Source organism: Oratosquilla oratoria, chromosome 32 (assembly GCF_046742065.1).
Source record: "Oratosquilla oratoria isolate Oo_2021 chromosome 32, ASM4674206v1, whole genome shotgun sequence".
Taxonomy (NCBI): Eukaryota; Metazoa; Arthropoda; class Malacostraca; order Stomatopoda; family Squillidae; genus Oratosquilla; species Oratosquilla oratoria.
The window spans coordinates 9,124,302-9,144,645 of NC_134808.1; the positions used below are offsets into that span (position 1 = coordinate 9,124,302).

At 39.9% G+C, this 20,344-nt stretch overlaps 1 protein-coding gene across 5 annotated transcripts in view; it reads right to left on the reverse strand.

Moving 5' to 3' along the window:
• LOC143041758 (tudor domain-containing protein 7-like) overlaps positions 1-20,344 on the reverse strand; it is a 566,748-nt gene that overhangs the window by 270,985 nt on the left and 275,419 nt on the right. For all 5 annotated transcript variants that reach the window (XM_076213779.1, XM_076213782.1, XM_076213783.1 and 2 more), the window contains 2 exons: positions 18,579-18,729; positions 17,706-17,815 (listed from right to left, as the gene is read on the reverse strand). In XM_076213779.1, coding sequence (XP_076069894.1) covers positions 17,706-17,815; positions 18,579-18,729 — 261 coding nt within the window. The remainder of the gene's footprint in view (positions 1-17,705; positions 17,816-18,578; positions 18,730-20,344) is intronic.

Sequence of the window (20,344 nt, forward strand, 5' to 3'; positions counted from 1 at the left end):
AACATGCAGCCAATACCCCAGAATCATGATTGAGGGGATCTAACAAAATGGGATAGTAGAAATACAAGAGGACACGGAAAGAAAATCAAGAAAGACAGTTATAGAAGAGACCTGAAAAAGAACAGCTTTCCCCACAGGGTAATAGACATTTGGAACAAGTTAGATAAGAAAGTGGTGTGTGCAAAAACAATACATGAATTTAAAAACAGTCTAGATCAAACGAGATATGAAGATGGGACACCACGAGGATAGCTCCCCTTCCCATAAAATACAACTATGTAAATACAGTCACGACACTGATGCTGGTATGAACAGAAGGCTAGTGAATGAGCTCCAAGCCAGCACTTTTTCGATAAGAACAAGGAAATACTCATGTTGTGCTTACGGAAAAGAAGTTGTGTTTTTTGAGTGACTGCTATGGTATAATAAGTATCCAGTTTGATATAATGTATTAACATACAAAGAAAGGAAAACAAGAAAAAGGAAATAATGAACCAACGATGAGAGGATTGGACATGAGCAGAGTACAATCACCACTGGGAGTAATACCAAAAAGAACTTGTTTGAATGATAAAATTCAACTCAAAGGTGGGACAATGTTTTTTCAGGGTTTCAAAGAGAAAGGGGACTATTAGGTAAAGAATTAGATGCAGAATGAGAAACTAGGTTTAGCAATGTACTAAGGAATCAAGACATCAACCTGATGGAGGAACTAATAGATTTAAGGATTATAGAGCAATGCACAGAGATAACCAATCTACGAAAATCTAACAAAGACAATACACAGAGAGCTTAATGATCTAAAAAGTGAATTATGATCAGAAGTGATAACGAAAGAATGAAAAATGAAGACATAAGAATAAAGGAGACTGTAAGAGACCATAAGGCCTACACTAGGCAGCTCCGTATCCATCACCACCTGTCACCCCCATCCATAAAGTTGTCTAATCGTTTTTTAAAACAACTGATGGTTTCAACACTTACTACATGGTTACTAAGTTTATTCCATTTGTCGACCACCCTATTAGTAAACCAATTCTTCCCTATTTCCTTCTTAAATCTAAATTTGTCCAGTTTATAACCATTACTGCGAGTCCTATCCTGTTGTTTTATTATGATGACCTTGTTTGCATCACCCTTGTTATAGCCTTTGATCCATTTGAACACTTCTATTAGATCACCCCGCACTCTGCGTCTTTCCAGAGAGTGTAAGTTTAGGTGCCTAAGCCTCTCTTCGTAAGGCAAATTTCTGAGTCCATGTATCATTTTGGTCATTCTTCTCTGTACTGATTCTAGTGAATTTATGTCCATTCTGTAGGATGGAGACCAAAACTGTACCGCATAGTCAAGGATGGGTCTAACTATCGCTAGATAGAGTTTAATAATTACCTCTGCACTTCTATTCGTTACTGTCCTAGCAATAAAACCTAATGCTCTGTTTGCTTTATTTCTGGTGCTAATGCACTGCTTCCTGGTTTTACTCACCAGAACTCCCAAGTCCCTCTCGCACTCAGATTTTTCTAAAAAAAAAAAAAAAAATTGTTATCTAAGACGTATCTATTTTCGGGGTTGTGTAGCCCTACGTTTAACACGCTACACTTAGAGATATTGAAGTTCATTTGCCATTTCATCGACCATGTGAACAATTTATTAAGATCATCCTGCAGAATCTGGGCATCGTCTCCTGACCTAATTAGGCGTCCTATTTTAGTGTCGTCCGCAAACTTACTAACATCACTATTTATCCCATCGTCTAAGTCTTTTATGTACATAATGAACAACAAGGGACCCAAAACCAAGCCCTGGGGTACACCGCTAGTAACATTGCCCCACCTAGATTTTATTCCATTTATGGTGACCCACTGTTTTCTGTTACTAATCCAAGCTCTAATCCATTCTAACACTTTTCCTCCTATGCCATGGCCTTTGATTTTATTTAGTAGTCTCTGGTGTGGCACTTTGTCGAACGCTTTGCTAAAGTCAAGGTAAATAACATTGTAATTTTCATTGTTATCTGACGCCTTATATACTTTAGTGTGAAAGGATAGAAGATTAGTCACACATGACTTACCCTTGGAGAAACCATGCTGTGAATCACTAATTAAATTATGCCCTTCGATGTGTTCTCTGAGTCTATTTACTATTATTGATTCAAGCATTTTTCCTATAAACGATGTCAAACTGATTGGCCTGTAGTTGCATATGGTCGATCTATCTCCCTTCTTAAAAACAGGAACAATGTTTGCCTGCTTCCAAGCAGTTGGCACAAAACCAGTGTCTACCGATTTATTGAATATTTCAGTTAACTGGTCGCAGATTTCAAAACAAAAACAAAAATGACGAATTGAAAAAAAAAAAGAGGTCAGAGAACAAATACAAGCAGTGACCAAAACTGGTCTGATACTGATCATTCCAATTTACTGGAAGACACAAAGAATGCTTTAAATAAGTTACTGAAAGAGGGTGGTAACATAGTAATTATGGGTGACTTTAACACAAAGGAAAATCTGGGAAGAAATACCAGTAAAGGGGGAGAAGTACTTTGGAGCAACAAACTACTGGATTTGACCATCGAATATACTTAAACACAATGGGTTAAGTAAAATATCAGATATAGAAACAATAAAGAACCATTGAAACTAGACTTAATATTCACTTCTGAACCTGATATTGTGAACAAAATGGAGTATAAGACATCAATTGGAAAGAGTGACCACATACTAATAGAGTTTGAACTAAAAGAACAAAATGATGCGAGAAGAAATGAAAAACATAGAGAAGGAAGGTTAATGTACAACAAATGGACTTTGTAAAACTAAGAATTTTTTTTGAAAATGCTTAATATAAATTAAATTTCCTATGAGGAAACAAAGAAGAAAAGTACAAGGAAGGAATTGATATGTACCAAAGAAGAAGCAAAAAGAGATTTATATAAAGTGTTTGCATAACAATAGATGCAGTGAGGCTAAAGATAAAAGTGATATAGTAGATAGTGAAAAAGATCTCGGCGTAATTATCAGTAACGACCTCAAATCATCCAAGCAGTGTATTTCAGCCTCTGAGAAAGCAAATGAGATTCTAGGACTGACTGCGCGATCTTTTGATTTCAAAAGTCCATCACTCATTAACAAGCTATATAAATCGTTAGTTCGTCCACATTTGGAATATGCTGTTTCCGTATGGTCACCGAATCTCATTAAAGACATTGACAGCCTGGAAAAAGTACAACGGCGAGCCACAAAACCGATTCCAAATATCAAAAATAAATCATACAAAAATCGACTAAAACATATGAATCTGTTTTCCCTAAAAAAAGCATAGACTCAGAGGTGACTTGATACAGGTCTTTAAGATTTTAAAGGGAATTGACAACATCAAAAGTGACCAAATTTTTACATTGAATGAGAATCAGACAAGAAACAATGGTCTCAAACTGTCCGGAAATAGATTCAATTTGGAAGTAGGTAGAAACAACTTTGCCAACCGTGTAGTTAATGAATGGAATAAACTTCCTGCACTGGTAGTGCAATGTAGTTCAGTTCGAAGCTTTAAGAATCATTTAGATAAATACCAAAGTAAGATGCTGTAATTATTATAATTTATCTTATATTATTTGTTTTTGTTTTGTTATCATTTGTCTGTCTGATTTTCATTTATTATTAGTTATATGTCAATTCATTATTATTTACTATTTACCTGTTTGTTTATTATTCAACTATACCTATGCATTTATTTATGTATTTTATTTGTTATTTACATTATCATAGTTTTTATCTATTATTTTATTATCAATATGATTATTTTTTGCATCCGACCTAGATATGGATCAAAAGGTCTCCTGTCGGCATGCTCCGCCTTTGTAATCCTTTGAAAAGAAAAAAAATCCAAATGGTAAAAAATCCAAATGGCAACATATATAAAATTTAGGAATGAATATGTCAATGGCTTCATGTTATTGTGGCAAAGTAGCATGCAGTTGATACTTTAGGGTCTATATGGGGTGCCCCTATGGACCAGAGCCACACGTCATTTTGTCTGTGATAGAGGAAAACTTCTGTTCATAGAGAAATGATGACACTTTTATACTATGACTGTCCCTCCGTTATGCTGCCCCTCAACCCCTTGTTACTGTCCTGTACAATTTCTCTGAATATTCGTTTCCTTTTTTTGCCTACCTACACTGTGGTGGGGGAAAAAGAATACTGCCACCAAGTAATTCCACTTGGATCATAAGAGGCAAGAAAAAAGGGACGGAGATTGGGACCAGGCATCCTTCTCCCTGTAGCCCCACAGGGGACATTCCTAAAAAAAGTAAAGACATAAAAGGGTCTAGGAGTTTTCCAACCAGTACCCTAGGGTTTGGGTCTTTTAATGTGAGTGAATGTGGTACAGATGAGAGTAAAAGGGAAGAGATAGGTAGTATGTTTGTGAGAAGAAAGATGGATGTGTTGGCTTTGAGTGAAACTAAGTTGAGAGGGAAGGGCGAGTGTAAGTTTGGGAGGGTAATTGGGAGGTTATCAGGAGTGAAGAGAGGGCGAGGGAGAGAAGGGGTGGCTATACTAGTAAGTGAAGACAGAGGTAAACGTGTAGTGGAGTGGAAGGAGGTTTCCTCAAGGATAATGTGGATAAAGGTGAAACTGGGAAAGGAGATGTGGGTTTTTGTAAGTGCATATGGGCCTGGAAGTGAGAAGAGTGTAGAAGAAAGGGAGGCCTTAATGCTAGGGTAGGAAATGAACCAATTGACAGAGTGGTTGGGAAATGTGGAGTTCCAGGAAAGAATCGTAGTGGAGAGTTGATGGTGGAGATGTGTCTAGAGAGTTGATGATAGCAAATACAGTGTTTTAGAAGAAAGTCAAGCATAAGTACACATGGGAGAGGGTGGTGGAGGGAAGGGTGGTAGATAGTGTGTTAATGGTCTATGTAGTGGTAGATAGGAGTATAATAGGAAGAGTTAAGGATGTACATCTGCTAAGGGGAGAGAGTGGGGGAATATCAGATCATTTTTTGGTGGAAGGTAAGTTGAGAGTGGAGGATAGATGGAGAAAGAGAAGAACAAAAGGTAGGGAGGTGCTTAGAGTGAACTCTTTAAATGAAAAGGAAAAGGAGAAGGAGTACAAGAAGAAGCTGAGAGAGGAGTGGGAGGAAGTGAAGGATATAGTAGAGCTAGGAGTGGAGGAGGAATGGGGATGGTTCAAAGAGGGAGTCACAAAGTGTGCAAAGATGGTGTATGGAACAAGAAGGATGGGAGGAAATAGAAGGAAGGGTAGTGAATGGTGGGATGAGGAAACAAAGAAGGTTGTAGAAGAGAAGAAGCGAGCTTTCACAGATTGGTTACAAAATAGGACGAGGGAGTCATATGAGAGGTACAAAGAAAAGAAAAGAGAAGTGTCATATTTTGTCATTTAACTTCGAATCGTTTGTTTTGGTTGCGCGTCATACTTGGTAAACTGTAGATGAAGCCGACTAGCTACGTCGTCGCATTCTGTCTGGGACTGGTTAGAGAAACAGTCATGACTCTCCTCGTAAGATGCTTCCCTCCCTTTACTTGTTCAGATATGTGGTCTACTCATATGATGAGTCCTACATGTTCATTATATATATATATTGTGTAAACTATATTTTGTAATGTATTTCCAGGTGTTCTAGTTGATTAAAGCTTGGGAGTAGCTACCAAGTCTTATTGTCATGACAATTTAATCAACTAGAACATGGAAAAACTATTAAAGCCAGCTCGTCTGGATCTGGACCCCAGCTCCTCAACTGCACCGCAAGAGTGGAGGCACTGGTATAAAACCTTCTCCAACTTCATACAAGAGTGTGGAGAAAATGCACCTGACAAACTAAGAACTCTTGTGAACTGTGTTAGTCATAATGTCTATGAATACATCGAGGAATGTACTAATTATGATTCGGCTATTTCTGTTCTACAGAAATTGTATGTAAAGACGCCCAACGAAATAATCACTAGGCATTTACTCGCAACTCGTCAACCAAAGCCCGGTGAATCCTTAGATGAGTTTTTGAGAGAACTACGTAAGTTAGGTAAGGATTGTAACCTAAAGGCAGTTAGTGCTGAACAGTACAAGGAAGAGTTAATTAGGGATGCCTTTATTAATGGTCTAACCTCGCCTTTGATTCGCCAATGTCTCTTGGAAAACAAGACTTTAGATTTACAGGCTGCTTATGATCAAGCTTATTCTTTAGACTTAGCTCAACGCAATGCCAACTCTTACAGTCCCGTAACTCCTCAGTTTGTGCACAGCGCCGCTGTGATGACCCCTGATCGTACTCAGACTTGGGATGAGACTGTGAAGAATAAACCTATGTCTAAGGATTGTGTGATGACTGCTGAAGATCCGGTATTGGCAGCTACCCTATCCATGAAGAGTAGGTGTTATGTCTGTGGAGGACTATGCCATAAACGTATTACTTGTCCCGCTCGAAATGCTACTTGTAATGAGTGTGGTAAGCAAGGTCATTTCGCTTGTGTGTGCATGTCCAAGGTGCCGGCTCCTTCAGGTAAGACCCCTACAGCTACTATGTTTGACTCTTCCCAACCTTCGGTCCTTGCCACCATCTCTGGTACCACTTTCCCTCAGAGCCTGCATCTAGCGGCCACCTCGACAACTATCAATGAACGAAAGTTATCGGCACTTGTCGATTCCTGCAGTGATAACAGTTACATAGACGAGGAAATTGCACAGGACTTGAAACTTCTAATACATCGAACAGGCAAAGATGTCACTTTAGCTCAGAAGTCATTACACACTAACTCTCATTGTTATGTCGTAGTTCACTTAACGCTACATCTTAATGGACAAACTTATTCTTCCACGCGTCTTGGACTGATGAAAGATTTGTGCTGTGGGGTACTGACTGCTTGGTCAGGATTTCCAAAAACAGCACCAGAGTATAGTCATTGAATATGGTGGACCAAAACCTACGCTGAAGTTACCCGATACTGACTCGTATTGTTCTCTGTCGGCTGCTGCTGTAGATGAGCCTTCTCTTTTTCAACATTTGTCACCTAACTGTAAGCCCATAGTCACTAAGTCGAGATGTTATAGTAAAGATGACAGAGAATTCATTGAAATGGAAATAAACAGTCTACTTGCTGAGGGTATTATTGAGAGTAGCTTATCCCCATGGAGGGCCCAAGTTGTTGTAGTGAAGGACCCAATGAACCGACATAAGCAAAGGATGTGTGTGGATTACTCACAAACTGTGAATTTATACACAGAGCTAGACGCTTATCCATTACCAAGAATAGACACTATGGTGAATGAACTATCAACATACCATGTGTTCTCAACTTTTGACTTAAAAAGTGCATATCACCATATTCCTCCGAAAGAATCGGACAAGAAATACACAGCCTTTGAGGCCAATGGACGCCTATATCAATTTTGTAGGGTTCCGTTTGGAGTGACAAATGGAGTAGCTGTCTTTCAACGAACCATGGATAACCTTGTGAAAGAAGAAAACTTACAATGTGCATTTCCATATCTTGACAATATAACTATCGCTGGCCGCACTCAAGAAGAACACGATCGTAATGTATAACACTTTCTTGAAGTCATCCATAACAGAAATTTAACCCTCAATAACTCTAAAACTATTAAGTCTGTTCGCTCCATTAATATCCTTCGTTACTGTGTAGGAAATGGGATTATAAAACCTGATCCCGAGAGGCTTCGTCCACTACAAGAACTCCCACCCCCCACAAGTTGGGGATCTTTAAAGAGACCACTGGGTATGTTTGTTTACTATGCCAAATGGATACAAGATTTTTCAACTAAAGTAAGACCATTAGCGAGTGCAAAGAAGTTTCCTTTAGATAAAGAAGCTCTACAGGCTTTCAGTCTGCTCAAGTTAGAACTTGAAAGAACAACGTTATACTCTGTGAATGAAAACTTGCCCTTTGAAGTCGAATGTGATACTTCCGAAGTAGCTATTTCGGCTTTGCTTAACCAGGATGGGAGACCAGTAGCTTTCATGTCTAGGACTCTACAAGGAAGCGAAACACATTATCACATTGTAGAAAAGGAGGCCATGGCTATAACTGAAGCTGTCCGTAAATGGGGCCACTTCCTTTCTAGACAACATTTCGATCTTATTACTGACCAGCATTCAGTAGCCTTTATGTTCGATAACCGGAAACGCACAAAGATCTAGAATACCAAGATCCAGGAGTGGCGGATGGAACTCGCTGCCTTCAGTTATACCGTACATTATCGCCCTGGTAAAGAGAATGTGGTTCCTGATGCCTTCTCTCGAGCCTTCTGTTGTTCTATTGTCTCTGCGTCTTCTACTCTCACTGAACTCCATGAGGGTCTATGTCATCCAGGAGTGACTCGTTTATTGCACTTTGTGAGATCTAAAAACCTTCCCTTTTCCACTGAAGATGTCAGGAAGGTTTGTATTTCCTGCAAGATTTGTGCAGAGGTAAAGCCAAGATTCTATAGACCTCAAGAAGGAACACTCATCAAGGCTACTCAGCCTATGGAGAGGTTAAGCATCGACTTCAAAGGACCTCTCCCAACCGCCTCGCGTAATCCCTATATACTAACTGTTGTAGGTGAATACTCCCGTTTCCCCTTTGCTTTTCCATGTCCCAATATGAATACGACAACTGTGATCAAATGCCTGGAACAGGTATTTAGCCTATGTGGGATGCCTAATTATATTCATTCTGATCTAGGAACATCGTTCATGTCGAAGGATCTTAAAACCTACCTCTTACAACAAGGAGTTGCTACGAACTACCCCATATCACCCTATCGGCAATGGACAAGTGGAACGGCTCAACGGTATTATATGGAAGGCAATCCAGCTGGCCCTGAAGTCGCGGGACCTACCCGAACAACATTGGGAATTGGTACTTACTGATGTACTGCACTCTTAGATCCCTTCTGTCTACATCTACAAATGTCACACCCCACGAACGTTTCTTTGGTTTTCCACGTCGTTCTTCCTCTGGAAGCTCTCTACCTTCGTGGCTAATGACACCAGGTCCAGTATTATTGAGAAGATTCGTTAGGGCAAACAAAAATGAACCTTTGGTTGATCAAGTCGAACTTCTGGATGTTAATCCAACTTATATTAATACACCCACTCCTCGTTTAACGACCTACTCGGTTAACGACAACTCGGAGTAACGACGGGCTTTATGACATTCGTTTAACGTAAATCTCCCGAAGTTACGACGTCGTATACGATAATTAAGTTGGCTGAGGCAAATTTGTATGATGTTATAAATGAACTTGTACGGTGGATATTACCTGTGAGGTAAAGTGTTCTGAAGCTTAGGTCTACATTACCATCCTGCAAGCTGAAAAAACTACCTGGGGTACAGTATATACCGGTAGTGGTAAATTTTTAGTTTCGACCAAGGGCGCAATATAGCAATAGAAAATTAATTATTAATTTTGTAAATTATAATGTATCAACGTAATATGCAATTTTGTGAGTGGAAAAAAAGGTGCTAAAACAAATTTCATAAGTAACGAAGTCATGTCGGACGAATGGTACACCATGTTTGTTATGATAGATGCCGATGTCGAAGAAATGAAAGGATGATAAATTCGTCTAACCTAAACTAACCTAACCTGTGTTTGATAAATCATTACCTGCAAATTAAATGTCATCCGGCTCGTCCTCGTGAGAGACGTTGGCAGACGACAAGATGGCGTCCCAATTCTATGCTACCGACTTTGTTCATTAGCATATTTTCTTGTTGCATGGTATTTTTTACTTTCATTTCCGCCCACAAAATTGCATATCACATTGATACATTTTAATTTACAAAATTAATAATTAATTTTCTATTGCTATATTGCGCCCATAGTCGAAACTAAAAAAATACCCCGGTATTCAATATGGAATGTCAGCATACACGGATTTGGTCATATATGGTAATTTCAAGAACCTAACCACCGTAAATAAACAGTAAATAAAGCTTTAATGTACTGTATAAAAGAGGGAAAATACACGAAAATAAAGATACATGTATTGCTGGACATTGTACATACAGTACATGTACGTATATGTATACACTTTCGCTTAATGACCAATTCGGTTAACGACGGCACGCTGGTCCCAATTGTCGTCGTTAAACGAGGAGTGGTTGTATTAGACATCAGGATGGACGGGAGTCAACAGTTTCTGTCTGCGACTTGGCTCCTTATCCCAAAAGACAGGTCAACTACTCTCCTGCTGGAAATCTGGAACCATCATCTACCTCATCACCAGAGGCTGTACATACTACTACACTCCCTGACATTCCAGAGAACACTGAACTTCATCAAGAGGCTGACGTAGAGACGAATGCGTAAACATCTCTAGTACAGAGGTCAACCCATGTGTCTAAGGCTCCGGACAGATATGGATGGGATTGATACCTATAGAATACTTTGTCTTTTTCTTTTTTTAGGAGGGGAGAGTGTCATATTTTGTCATTTAACTTCGAATCATTTGTTTATTTGTGCGTCATACTCTGTCTGTCTGTCTGTCTGGCTTCGTTGTTTGTTTTGGTTGCGCGTCATACTTGGTAAACTGTAGACGAAGCTGACTAACTACGTCGTCGCATTCTGTCTGGGACTGGTTAGAGAAACAGTCATGACTCTCCTCGTAAGTTGCTTCCCTCCCTTTACTTGTTCAATTATGTGGTCTACTCATATGATGAGCCCTATATGTTCATTATATATATATATATATTGTGTAAACTATATTTTGTAATGTATTTCCAGGATTTCTAGTTGATTAAAGCTTGGGAGTAGCTACCAAGTCTTATTATCATGACAAGAAGTAAAGCACAAGGTAAAGAAGGCAAAGAGGAGAGCAGATGTGAAGTGGGGTAAGAGTATGACAGAAAAATTTGAAAGTAATAAAAAGATGTTTTGGAAAGAAATTAAGAGAGGAAGAGGAGGCGAATCAAGTAGAGAAGAAAAGGTAAAAGGTGCAGATGGAGAGATGATAATGGAAGAAAAGGCAGTAAGGGGAAGATGGGCACAATATTTTAGGGAGTTGCTAAATGTGAAGGAGGATAGGGAAGGAAAGATAGCTGCAGTGGGAAATGCTAAGAAAATGAGAGTGATGAGTGAGGAAAATGGAGGAGAAATAAGGAAGGATGAAGTGAAGGCAGTTGTTAAGATGATGAAAGCAGGTTAGGCACCTGATCTGGATGGATGCCATGCAGAATGTTTAAAAAAAGGAGGTAGAGTGATGGTGGACTGGCTGGTGAGGTTATTTAATGTTTGTTGGAGAGAGGGTAGAGTGCCGGAGGACTGGAGGAGTGCCTGTATAGTTCCACTTTACAAGGGAAAAGGGGACAAGTGTGAGAGTGGTGGTTTCAGAGGGATTAACTTGTTAAGTGTAGTTGGGAAGGCTTATGGGAGAATCTTGATTGGCAGGATTAGGAGAGGAACAGAGGGAGTAATTGGTGAGGAACATTGTGGATTTAGGATGGGTATAGGTTGTGTAGATCAGATTTTTGTGGTAAGACAGATATGTGAGAAAGCTATAGGAAAGGGGATGTTTTTTGGGGCTTTTATGGATCTGGAAAAGGCTTACGATAGGGTAGACAGGAAGGTACTGTGGGAGGTTATGCAGATATATGGGATAGGAGGAAAGCTTCTAGGAGCTGTCAAGAGTTTTTACGAGGGTAGTAGAGCATGTGTCAGGATTAGAAATGGAGGGAGGGAGTGGTTCAAGGTAAAGGTGGGACTTCGTCAGGGATGCGTTATGTTGCCCTGGTTGTTCAACTTGTACATGGATGGGGTGGTGCGAGAGGTAGTTGCAAGGGTAGTGGGTCAGGGATTGGAGATGGTTAAAGAAAATGGAGAAAAGTGGGAGGTGAGCCAGCTGTTGTGTGCAGACGACACTGCACTTGTGGCAGGATCGGAGGAGGGATTGAGGAAGTTGGTGACAGTTTGGGGGAGTGTGTGAAAGAAGAAAGCTGAAGATAAATGTGGGTAAAATTAAGGTGATGAGATGTACAAGGGGTGAAAGTGGCAGTAGACTGGAAGTGAGCATTAAAGGAGAGCTACTGGAGGAAGTGGATAGTTTTAGATACTTGGGTGTGAATGTGGCAGGAAAAGGTGGAGTGGAGGTGGAGGTAGAATGTAGATTGAGTGAAGCGAGTAAATGCTTTGGTGGATTAAAAAGTGTAACGAGGAATAGACATTTGGAAATGGATACTAAGAGGAGACTGTATGAAGGAGTGATTATGCCAACAGCACCGTATGGGGCAGAAACATGGAACATAAGAGAGAAGGAGTTTGAATGTGAGATGAGGTGTCTGAGAAGTATGATGGAGGTTACTAGGCTAGATAGAGTGAGAAATGAGGAGGTGAGGAGGAGAACAGGGGGGGGGGGAAAGGGAGTTGGGAGATAGGGTTGATGAAAGAGTATTAGGATGGTTTGGACACATGGAGAGAATGAGTGAAGAAGACTAACAAAAGAAGTATGGTAGGCAGTTGTGGAGGGAGTGAACATGAGGGGACGACCTAGGATGAGATGGATGGATGGGGTGAAGGGGGCCTTGGGGGAGAGAGGAATGTCTGTTGAAGAAGGACGGGAGAGGACAGAAGACAGGGGTGAATGGATAGTTGTATATGGATGATGTTGTGATGCATGAGGTGGAGTGGGTGGGGGGATGGGGGGTGAGGTAGTATGTGTGAGCAGAATTTAATGCAGCCTGAAGGGATTTCTCCCCGTCTTCTCCTTTTATGCATGGGGGGCCGGAGAGGGGGGGTCGCCGATTTAATAAAGTGGCTTTGCTGTGGATGTGCTGTGACATGCAACACTGCCTCTGACCCAGGGCAGTGGACAAGGTGCAGGGATGACCCGTCATCCAGGAGGTGATGAGATAAGAGGGAGGGTGATGGGGAGTGGAGTGTATTTTGGGATGGAATGGGTGGGAATGATTTTATGCCTTTTTCTTTTTGGCTACCTCCCTTGTAAGGGGGAAAAAGCCTTCGTATATGTATGAAAAAGATATTATAGACATGTGCAAGGATCAACCTAAACTATTTTTCAGATATGTAAATGATAAATTAAAAGACAAACATGAAATAGTGAAACTGCGTGGAGATAAAGAATATATAGATGATATAGAAATGACTGAAGTTATAATCAGACATTTCAGGTCTGTTTTTACAATTGAGAGCTCACAAATTTGGGAAGATGGACAATGAGAAAGATCCGCTAAAATGAAAGAAATAAAGGTAACAGAAAGAAATAAGAGACCAAATAAAAAACCTAAATGTTAGGAAATCACATGGACTGGATGGAATTACAAATCGGATATTGAAAGAGTTTATAGATGAACTGCCAGACAAATTATACAAGATAATTGATTTCTCACTCAAAGAAGGAAAGGTAAAACAAGATTGGAAAAATGCAAACATCGTACCAATATATAAAAGAGGAAACAAAGAAAATCCTAAAAACTTCAGACCAGTATCCCTTACAAGCACAGTAGCAAAAATATGCAAAAAGGTTTTCAGGAACAAATGGATCAAACACTTGGAAGAGTATAAAATATTAAACCCTAAACAATTTGGGATTAGAAGTGGAAGATCGTTTCCCACAAACTTTTATGGTTTTACACAAGATTAATAAAAATAATACAAGAAAGAGATGCCTGGGCAGAATGCCTTCTTGGACTTGCAGAAGACTTTTTATAAAGTACCACATAAAAAGCTAATAGGAAAAATTGAAATCATTGGAGGAATACAAGGTAAGCTACTGGAATGGATGAAAGATTTCTTGAGTGGGAGAAAATTGAGAGTGGTACTTAAAAGACAAGAACTCGAACTGGGAAGATATGATAAGTGGTGTCCTACAGGGCTCTGTATTGGCTCCTTTAATGTTTGCCATATATATAAATGATATGGACGAAGGAGTGAAATGTTACATGAAATTCTTTGCTGATGATGCCAAACTACTTAAGAGAGTAAGCACAGAAGAAGACTGCAGATCATTACAAGAAGACCTAGACAAAATATGGAAATGGAGTCAGAAGTGTGAAGTGAACTTTAACATTAAGAAATGCAGTATAATGGAATTTGGAAAAAACAAAAATAGAATATCGGGACAATATAAAATTGGTATTAGGGAAGTCAAAAGAGTAGACTCAGAAAGGGACCTAGGATGACAGGTGGTGATGGATATGGAGCTGCCTTCTGCTCTCTTGCAGTCTCCTTCATTCTTATGTTCTTATGTAATTATCTCAAGTGATTTGACATGAGAAATTATCTCAAGTGACTTGACATGAGAAATTATCTTTGACATGAGAAATGAGGAGGTAAGGAGAACAGAGGTGGTAAGGGAGTTGGGAGATAAGGTTGATGAAAGAGTATTGGGATGGTTTGGACACATGGAAAGAATGAGTGAAGAAAGACTAGTAAAAGAGGTGTGGAAGGCAGATGTGGAGGGTGTGAACACAAGGTGGCAACCTAGAATGAGATGGATGGATGGGGTGAAATGGGTTATGGGGAAGAGGGGAATGTCTGTTGAGGAAGGACGGGAGAGGACAGAAGACAGGGGTGAATGGAGAATGGTTGTATATGGATGATGATGTGATGCATGAGATGGTATGGGTGAGGGGATGGGGGGTGAGGTAGTATGTGTGAGCAAAGTTTGACGCGACCCGAAGGGATTTCTCCCTGTCTTCTTTCTGCATGAGGAGGCATAGAGGGGGGGGGGGGTGGACAGGATGCAGGGATGCAGTCATCCAGGAGGTGCCAAGATGAGAGGGAGGGTAGAGGGTGGAGGGGTGTGGAGTGTATTAGGGATGGAATGGGTGGGAATGGTGGAGGACTGGAGGAGTGCCTGTATAGTTCCACTTTACAAGGGAAAAGGGGATAAGTGTGAGTGTAGTAGTTTCAGAGGGATCAGCTTGTTGAGTGTAGTGTAGTTGGGAAGGCTTATGGGAGGATCTTGATTGAGAGGATTAGGAGAGGAACAGAGGGAGTGATTGGCGAGGAGCAGTGTGGATTTTGGACAGGTAGAGGTTGCGTAGACTCAGATTTTTTTGGTAAGACAGATATGTGAGAAAGCTATAGGAAAAGGTGGGTAAAAGTAAGGTGATGAGATGTACAAGGGCTGAAAATGGCAGCAGACTGGAAGTGAGCATTACGGGAAAGTGACTGGAGGAAGTGGATAGTTTTAGATATTTGGGTGTGAATGTGGCAGGAAAAGGTGGAGTGGAGGTGGAGGTAGAGTGTAGATTGAGTGAAGCGAGTAAATGCCTTGGTGGTTTAAAAAGTGTAATGAGGAACAGACATTTGGGAATGGATGCTAAAAGGAGATTGTATGAAGGAGTGATTGTGCCAACAGCACCGTATGAGGCAGAAACATGGAACATAAGAGAGGAAGAGAGGAGTTTGAATGTATTTGAGATGAGATGTCTGAGAAGTATGATGGGAGCTACTAGGTTGGATAGAGTGAAGAATGAGGAGGTGAGGAGAACAGGGGTGGAAAGGGAGTTGGGAGATAGGGTGGATGAAAGAGTATTGGGATGGTTTGGACACATGGAAAGAATGAGTGAAGAAAGACTAGTAAAAGAGGTATGGAAGGCAGATGTGGAGGGAGTGAACATGAGGGGGCGTCCTAGGATGAGACGGATGGATAGGGTGAAAGGGGCCTTGGGGAAGAGGGAAATATCTGTTGAGGAAGGATGGGAGAGGACAGAAGACAGGGGTGAATGGAGAATGGTTGTATATGGATGATGTTGTGATGCATGAGGTGGAAAGGGTGGGGGGATGGGGGTGAGGTAGTATGTGTGAGAAAAATTTGACTCAGCCCGAAAGGATTTCTCCCCGTCTTCTCCTTTTCTGCATGAGGGGACAGAAAGGGGAGGTCGCCGATTTAATGAGGCAGCCTTGATGTGGATGCGCTGTGTCTTGTGACACTGCCTCAGACCCAGAGCAACGGACAAGATGCAGGGATGACCCATCATCCAGGAGGTGCCAAGATAAGAGGGAAGGTAGAGGGTGGAATGGAGTGGAGTGTATTAGGGATGGAGTGGGTGGGAATGGTTTTATGCCTTTTTCTTTTTGGCTACCTCCCTTGTAAGAGGGAAAAAGCCTTTGGTATAAGTATGTATATGTATATGTATATATATATATATATATATATATATATCAAAGGTTCCCACAGACTTCCTGCTTTAAACTGAACTATTGCTGCTAGAAAATCATATATAAATTACAATAAAATCGTAAAATAGTCTCCTTTCCAAATCTTTCGCATGTTTTATAGTGTTTATAATTAATGCAACCTTGACCCTTTGTTTACCATACGTTACCATACATCACCTGTTTCACTAGTGGCTGTGTTTCTATGATATGTGTGCAAATTATGTTTTTGTAGTGTAATGTAACTTAAATAAACTTATGATTTTTGCAATAAAAATAATTTACATAAACTTCATTAAGGCCTACCATACTGTTAGATCTATGGTAGATCGCACGGAGTTTTAGGCCTAATAACTGCAAACCCTAATCATGAGTACCGGTAAGAGAAAGAGCTATGAAGTTGGTTTTAAGCTGAAAGTGGTGGATTACACAGAACATGGAAATAGATCTGTAGAAAGGGAGTTTGGGGTTTCAGAAAAGGTAGTGAAGGGATAGAGAAAGCAGAAAGATCAGCTTAAAGAAATGCCATAATCCAAGAGAGCAGTAAGGTTTTCAGTATTTACATATCAACATCTTGAAAAAGAATTGTTTGACTGGGTTGTAGACCTTAGAAATACTGGCCTTATCATGAATTTACTTTTTTTTTTTTTTTGTCAAGTTGACTATAACATTTTTTACGTAAGTGCAATTGTTTACGATTATAGTTTTAGAAACGCAAACATTGTTTATGTAAGTTTGCATTATGCACGCGCGTGACAGTCAGACAATCTACATGTGTTCTGATTAAAATTTTGTGAGTAAATTTTTTTAAATGAAGGTAAATATCTGTATAGTACAAAATCTTGGAATATAAAGGAGGCAGAAAGTAAAACCCTACATACATTTGCGATTAAAAAAGTATGGGGGTGATTGCATGGATGGATAGTGCAAGGAATGTGGAATTGAGGCATAGACTGTGGTGAAGAGAGCTGGCAATAAGAGTTGATCAAAGAAAGCTGAGATTTTTTGCATGTACAGAAAGAATAAGGATACTGTTTGAAAGCAGAGGTTGATGGAGGAAACATGACAGGTAGACCAGGAGTAAAGTTGATGGATGGGGAATGGGGGGGCACTAGAAGCAGGAGTTATGTCTATCAAGCAAGGAAGGTAGTATGCAAACAACAGGAATGAATGATAAATGGTTGTAAATGGATGAGGGATGCAGCCTGAAAGAATTCTTCCTCTCTGTTTTGAATTTTTTTTGAGTGGATAATAAAGCAATTTGGTTAAACCAGTTCCTGATGTTAGGCTCTGTTTTGGAGGTGCCATATCTTGCTGCAATGTCTTTGGCCTAGACAGTGTGCTAATGGGGATAACCCTTCATCTGTGAGGTGCTGGGAAGGGAGGGATGGAGATTGGAGATGGGAGTATGGTGGCTCATGTTTTCACTTAGCCACCCCTTATACAAGGGGAAAGGGCCTTTTGGTAAATATATGTGTGTACAAATCTTTTTCCTGTGATTGCAATACTGAAAGGGTTCATAAAAAATGTATACTATTTGCATATAACTTATGAATTTCTTACCTGGCATGGAAGCTGATGAAAGTCTTTTTTCAACTCATATAATGATTCCAAAGGTATAGTTTCCTCATCACCATCATCCACAAAGAATACTGTTACACTGTTATCTTTATCTGTAGAAAAAGAAAATGATGAATGGTGTAAGTGCAATGTGAATCTGGTACACAGTGACTGGTAACAGTCCTTGGAATCTCACACAGAACTTTTAGGTAAGAAACTTTGGATTGTTGTGTTGTATCAGAGTGAGACTGTTGCTATGTCACTGGCTGGAAGTTGTAGGGAGAAGATCAGTCTCTGGTTGTCAGTTCTCCATGTAAGAATGTAAAAAATAAACCTGAATGGAGAGCAGTTTAAATGGGCGAAGAAACAATGTTGACCAATAAGTTGTTGTTCTTGTTTGTTTTGTAATTTTTTTCATGTAGATAAGGGGGGGGGGGATGTCATATAATGAACAATAGGGGTAAACCAGCTATGACTGTCAGTCCCTGCTATGGAGGGACAGTATCTCATTTTGTACAGCCTTTGACCAAAGTGGTGTGGCATGAAAAAGAGATGACCTTTCATCTACGAGGTGCTATGATGGAAGAGGTGGAGGATGGGTTCTGGAAGAAGAGGACTTTTGATATGCATAATAATCAGTATAAACTAACACTACCTTACATAATGCAAAAGGTTCAAATGAAGGAAAGTTGTACGTAGAATGTGAGGTCAAAGTTGAGGAAAGTGCAAATTCCTTTACCATGTGGTATGTTTTCTTTTTCCTCTCTTTTTCTCAATGGACTAAGAAACTGATTTTTGCAGTGGCACAGGTTAATGACATCCTACTTCCAGTATACCTATAACTGAACTTATCCCTAAATCAATATTAATACATACCTCTCTCTTTCCTAATAATCTGCACTCTATACCATGATTCCTCATGGCTGCATACATATATACCATTCTGCTGTGGCTTGGTCACTGGTATTCGATTTTTCTCTTCCATGTAGTGTAACTCCATATCAGTTACTAGACTCTCATAAGCAACCTGCATCAAAAACAATGTTGAATTATTGATTGATTGATTGATTGATTGATTTATGAAATTTTGGCTCGAAGGCCAAGCGCCGGAGCCGGAGGGCCATTCAGCGCATATTTATCTCATAGATAAAAATTCAAATAAAACAGTAAAAACAATATACATTCACAAAAACACATCACAACAATATACACCCACAAGCACTAATATACACAATCTTAAATTTCATAAAATAAAACAATGTCTTTCAAAAACTTCACAACATTCTTCACATGAGCTTCCTCCCCTAAAATTTGTTTAAAAGATAAATTTGTTAAAAAATTTGCCCTGCACTTATTAGAGAATGCAGGGCACTGAATTCAAATGTGTTTTATTGTAAAAACTACTTGGCAAGTGGGACATTGGGGGGGGCCAGCCTTTCTGCTCCACTTGCCATAAAAAATTTATGGGTAATGTAGGAATGGCCAATTCTCAATCTTGTTAGAACAATACTTGACCTTCTGTTCAAAGAAGGACACTTCCAAGGGTTCACCAAGGGGTGAATCTCTTTTAACTTGTAACTACCGTCCAGCCTTGTCCATTGTTCTTGCCACTTTTCCATTGTATAACGATGAATTACTTGTTTGAAGTCTGTATGTGGGATCTTTTGGTCTGTTATATGGTTGAGCCTAGTGGCGGCTTTGGCTGCAGCATCGGCCTGTTCACTTCCAGTGATACCCACATGGGACGGCACCCAGCAAAAGTTTACTTTTATTTTCTTTCTGTTGTTAATGAGAATCAACCAGTCCGGTATTTCTTGGATTAAAAAGTGACGAGGTAATAATGTATTTAGAGAGGATACAATGCTTATGGAGTCTGTGAAAATAACGACGTTCTTATTACATGGAACAGAATTAAAAACAAATTTGAGGGCATTGCTGACTGCCAGCAGTTCAGCAGTAAAGACAGAGCTAAAATCAGGCAACTTTCTCTTTAAAACTGTACTATCAGATACAACAGCACAACCAACACCATCTTGGGATTTTGATCCATCTGCATAAATAAAAATCGAATCAGCATGTACTGATAAATGTTCTAAAAATTCGCTTTTTAGCTCTACAGCAATTCTATTTTTCTTGTTTTTAAGAGGACATATTACAGTGGGGCATCGGTTCCAAGGAGGGAATTTGGGAGGCGTGATCTCAGCAATTGTATTAGGAACAAGTCCTTCCTTCTCTGTCCCAACTTCACATCTCACTTCTAAAGGTTTTGGCAGAGTACTTTTCCTTGGAGCTCTGTCTATCGGCTGCTTTACATATTTGAAGTTTGGATTCTGTTTTGATGTCATGACACGAGATATATTTCTAAGGCTTAATTCCTCCCTGCGAATATACAGGGGAGGAACTCCTGCATCCACATACAAACTATCCACTGTAGATGTTCTATAGGCTCCCGAACAGATCCGTAAAGCCATATTGTGGACTATTTCAAGCTTCTTTAATGAAGTTTTACTTGCTGATCCATAAATTTGACATCCATAATCCATTTTGCTAAGGCACAATGTTTGGTAAAGCCTTATTAAAGTTATACGATCTGCTCCCCAGTTGAAACGAGACACTACCTTTAGTATACAGACACTCCTCTA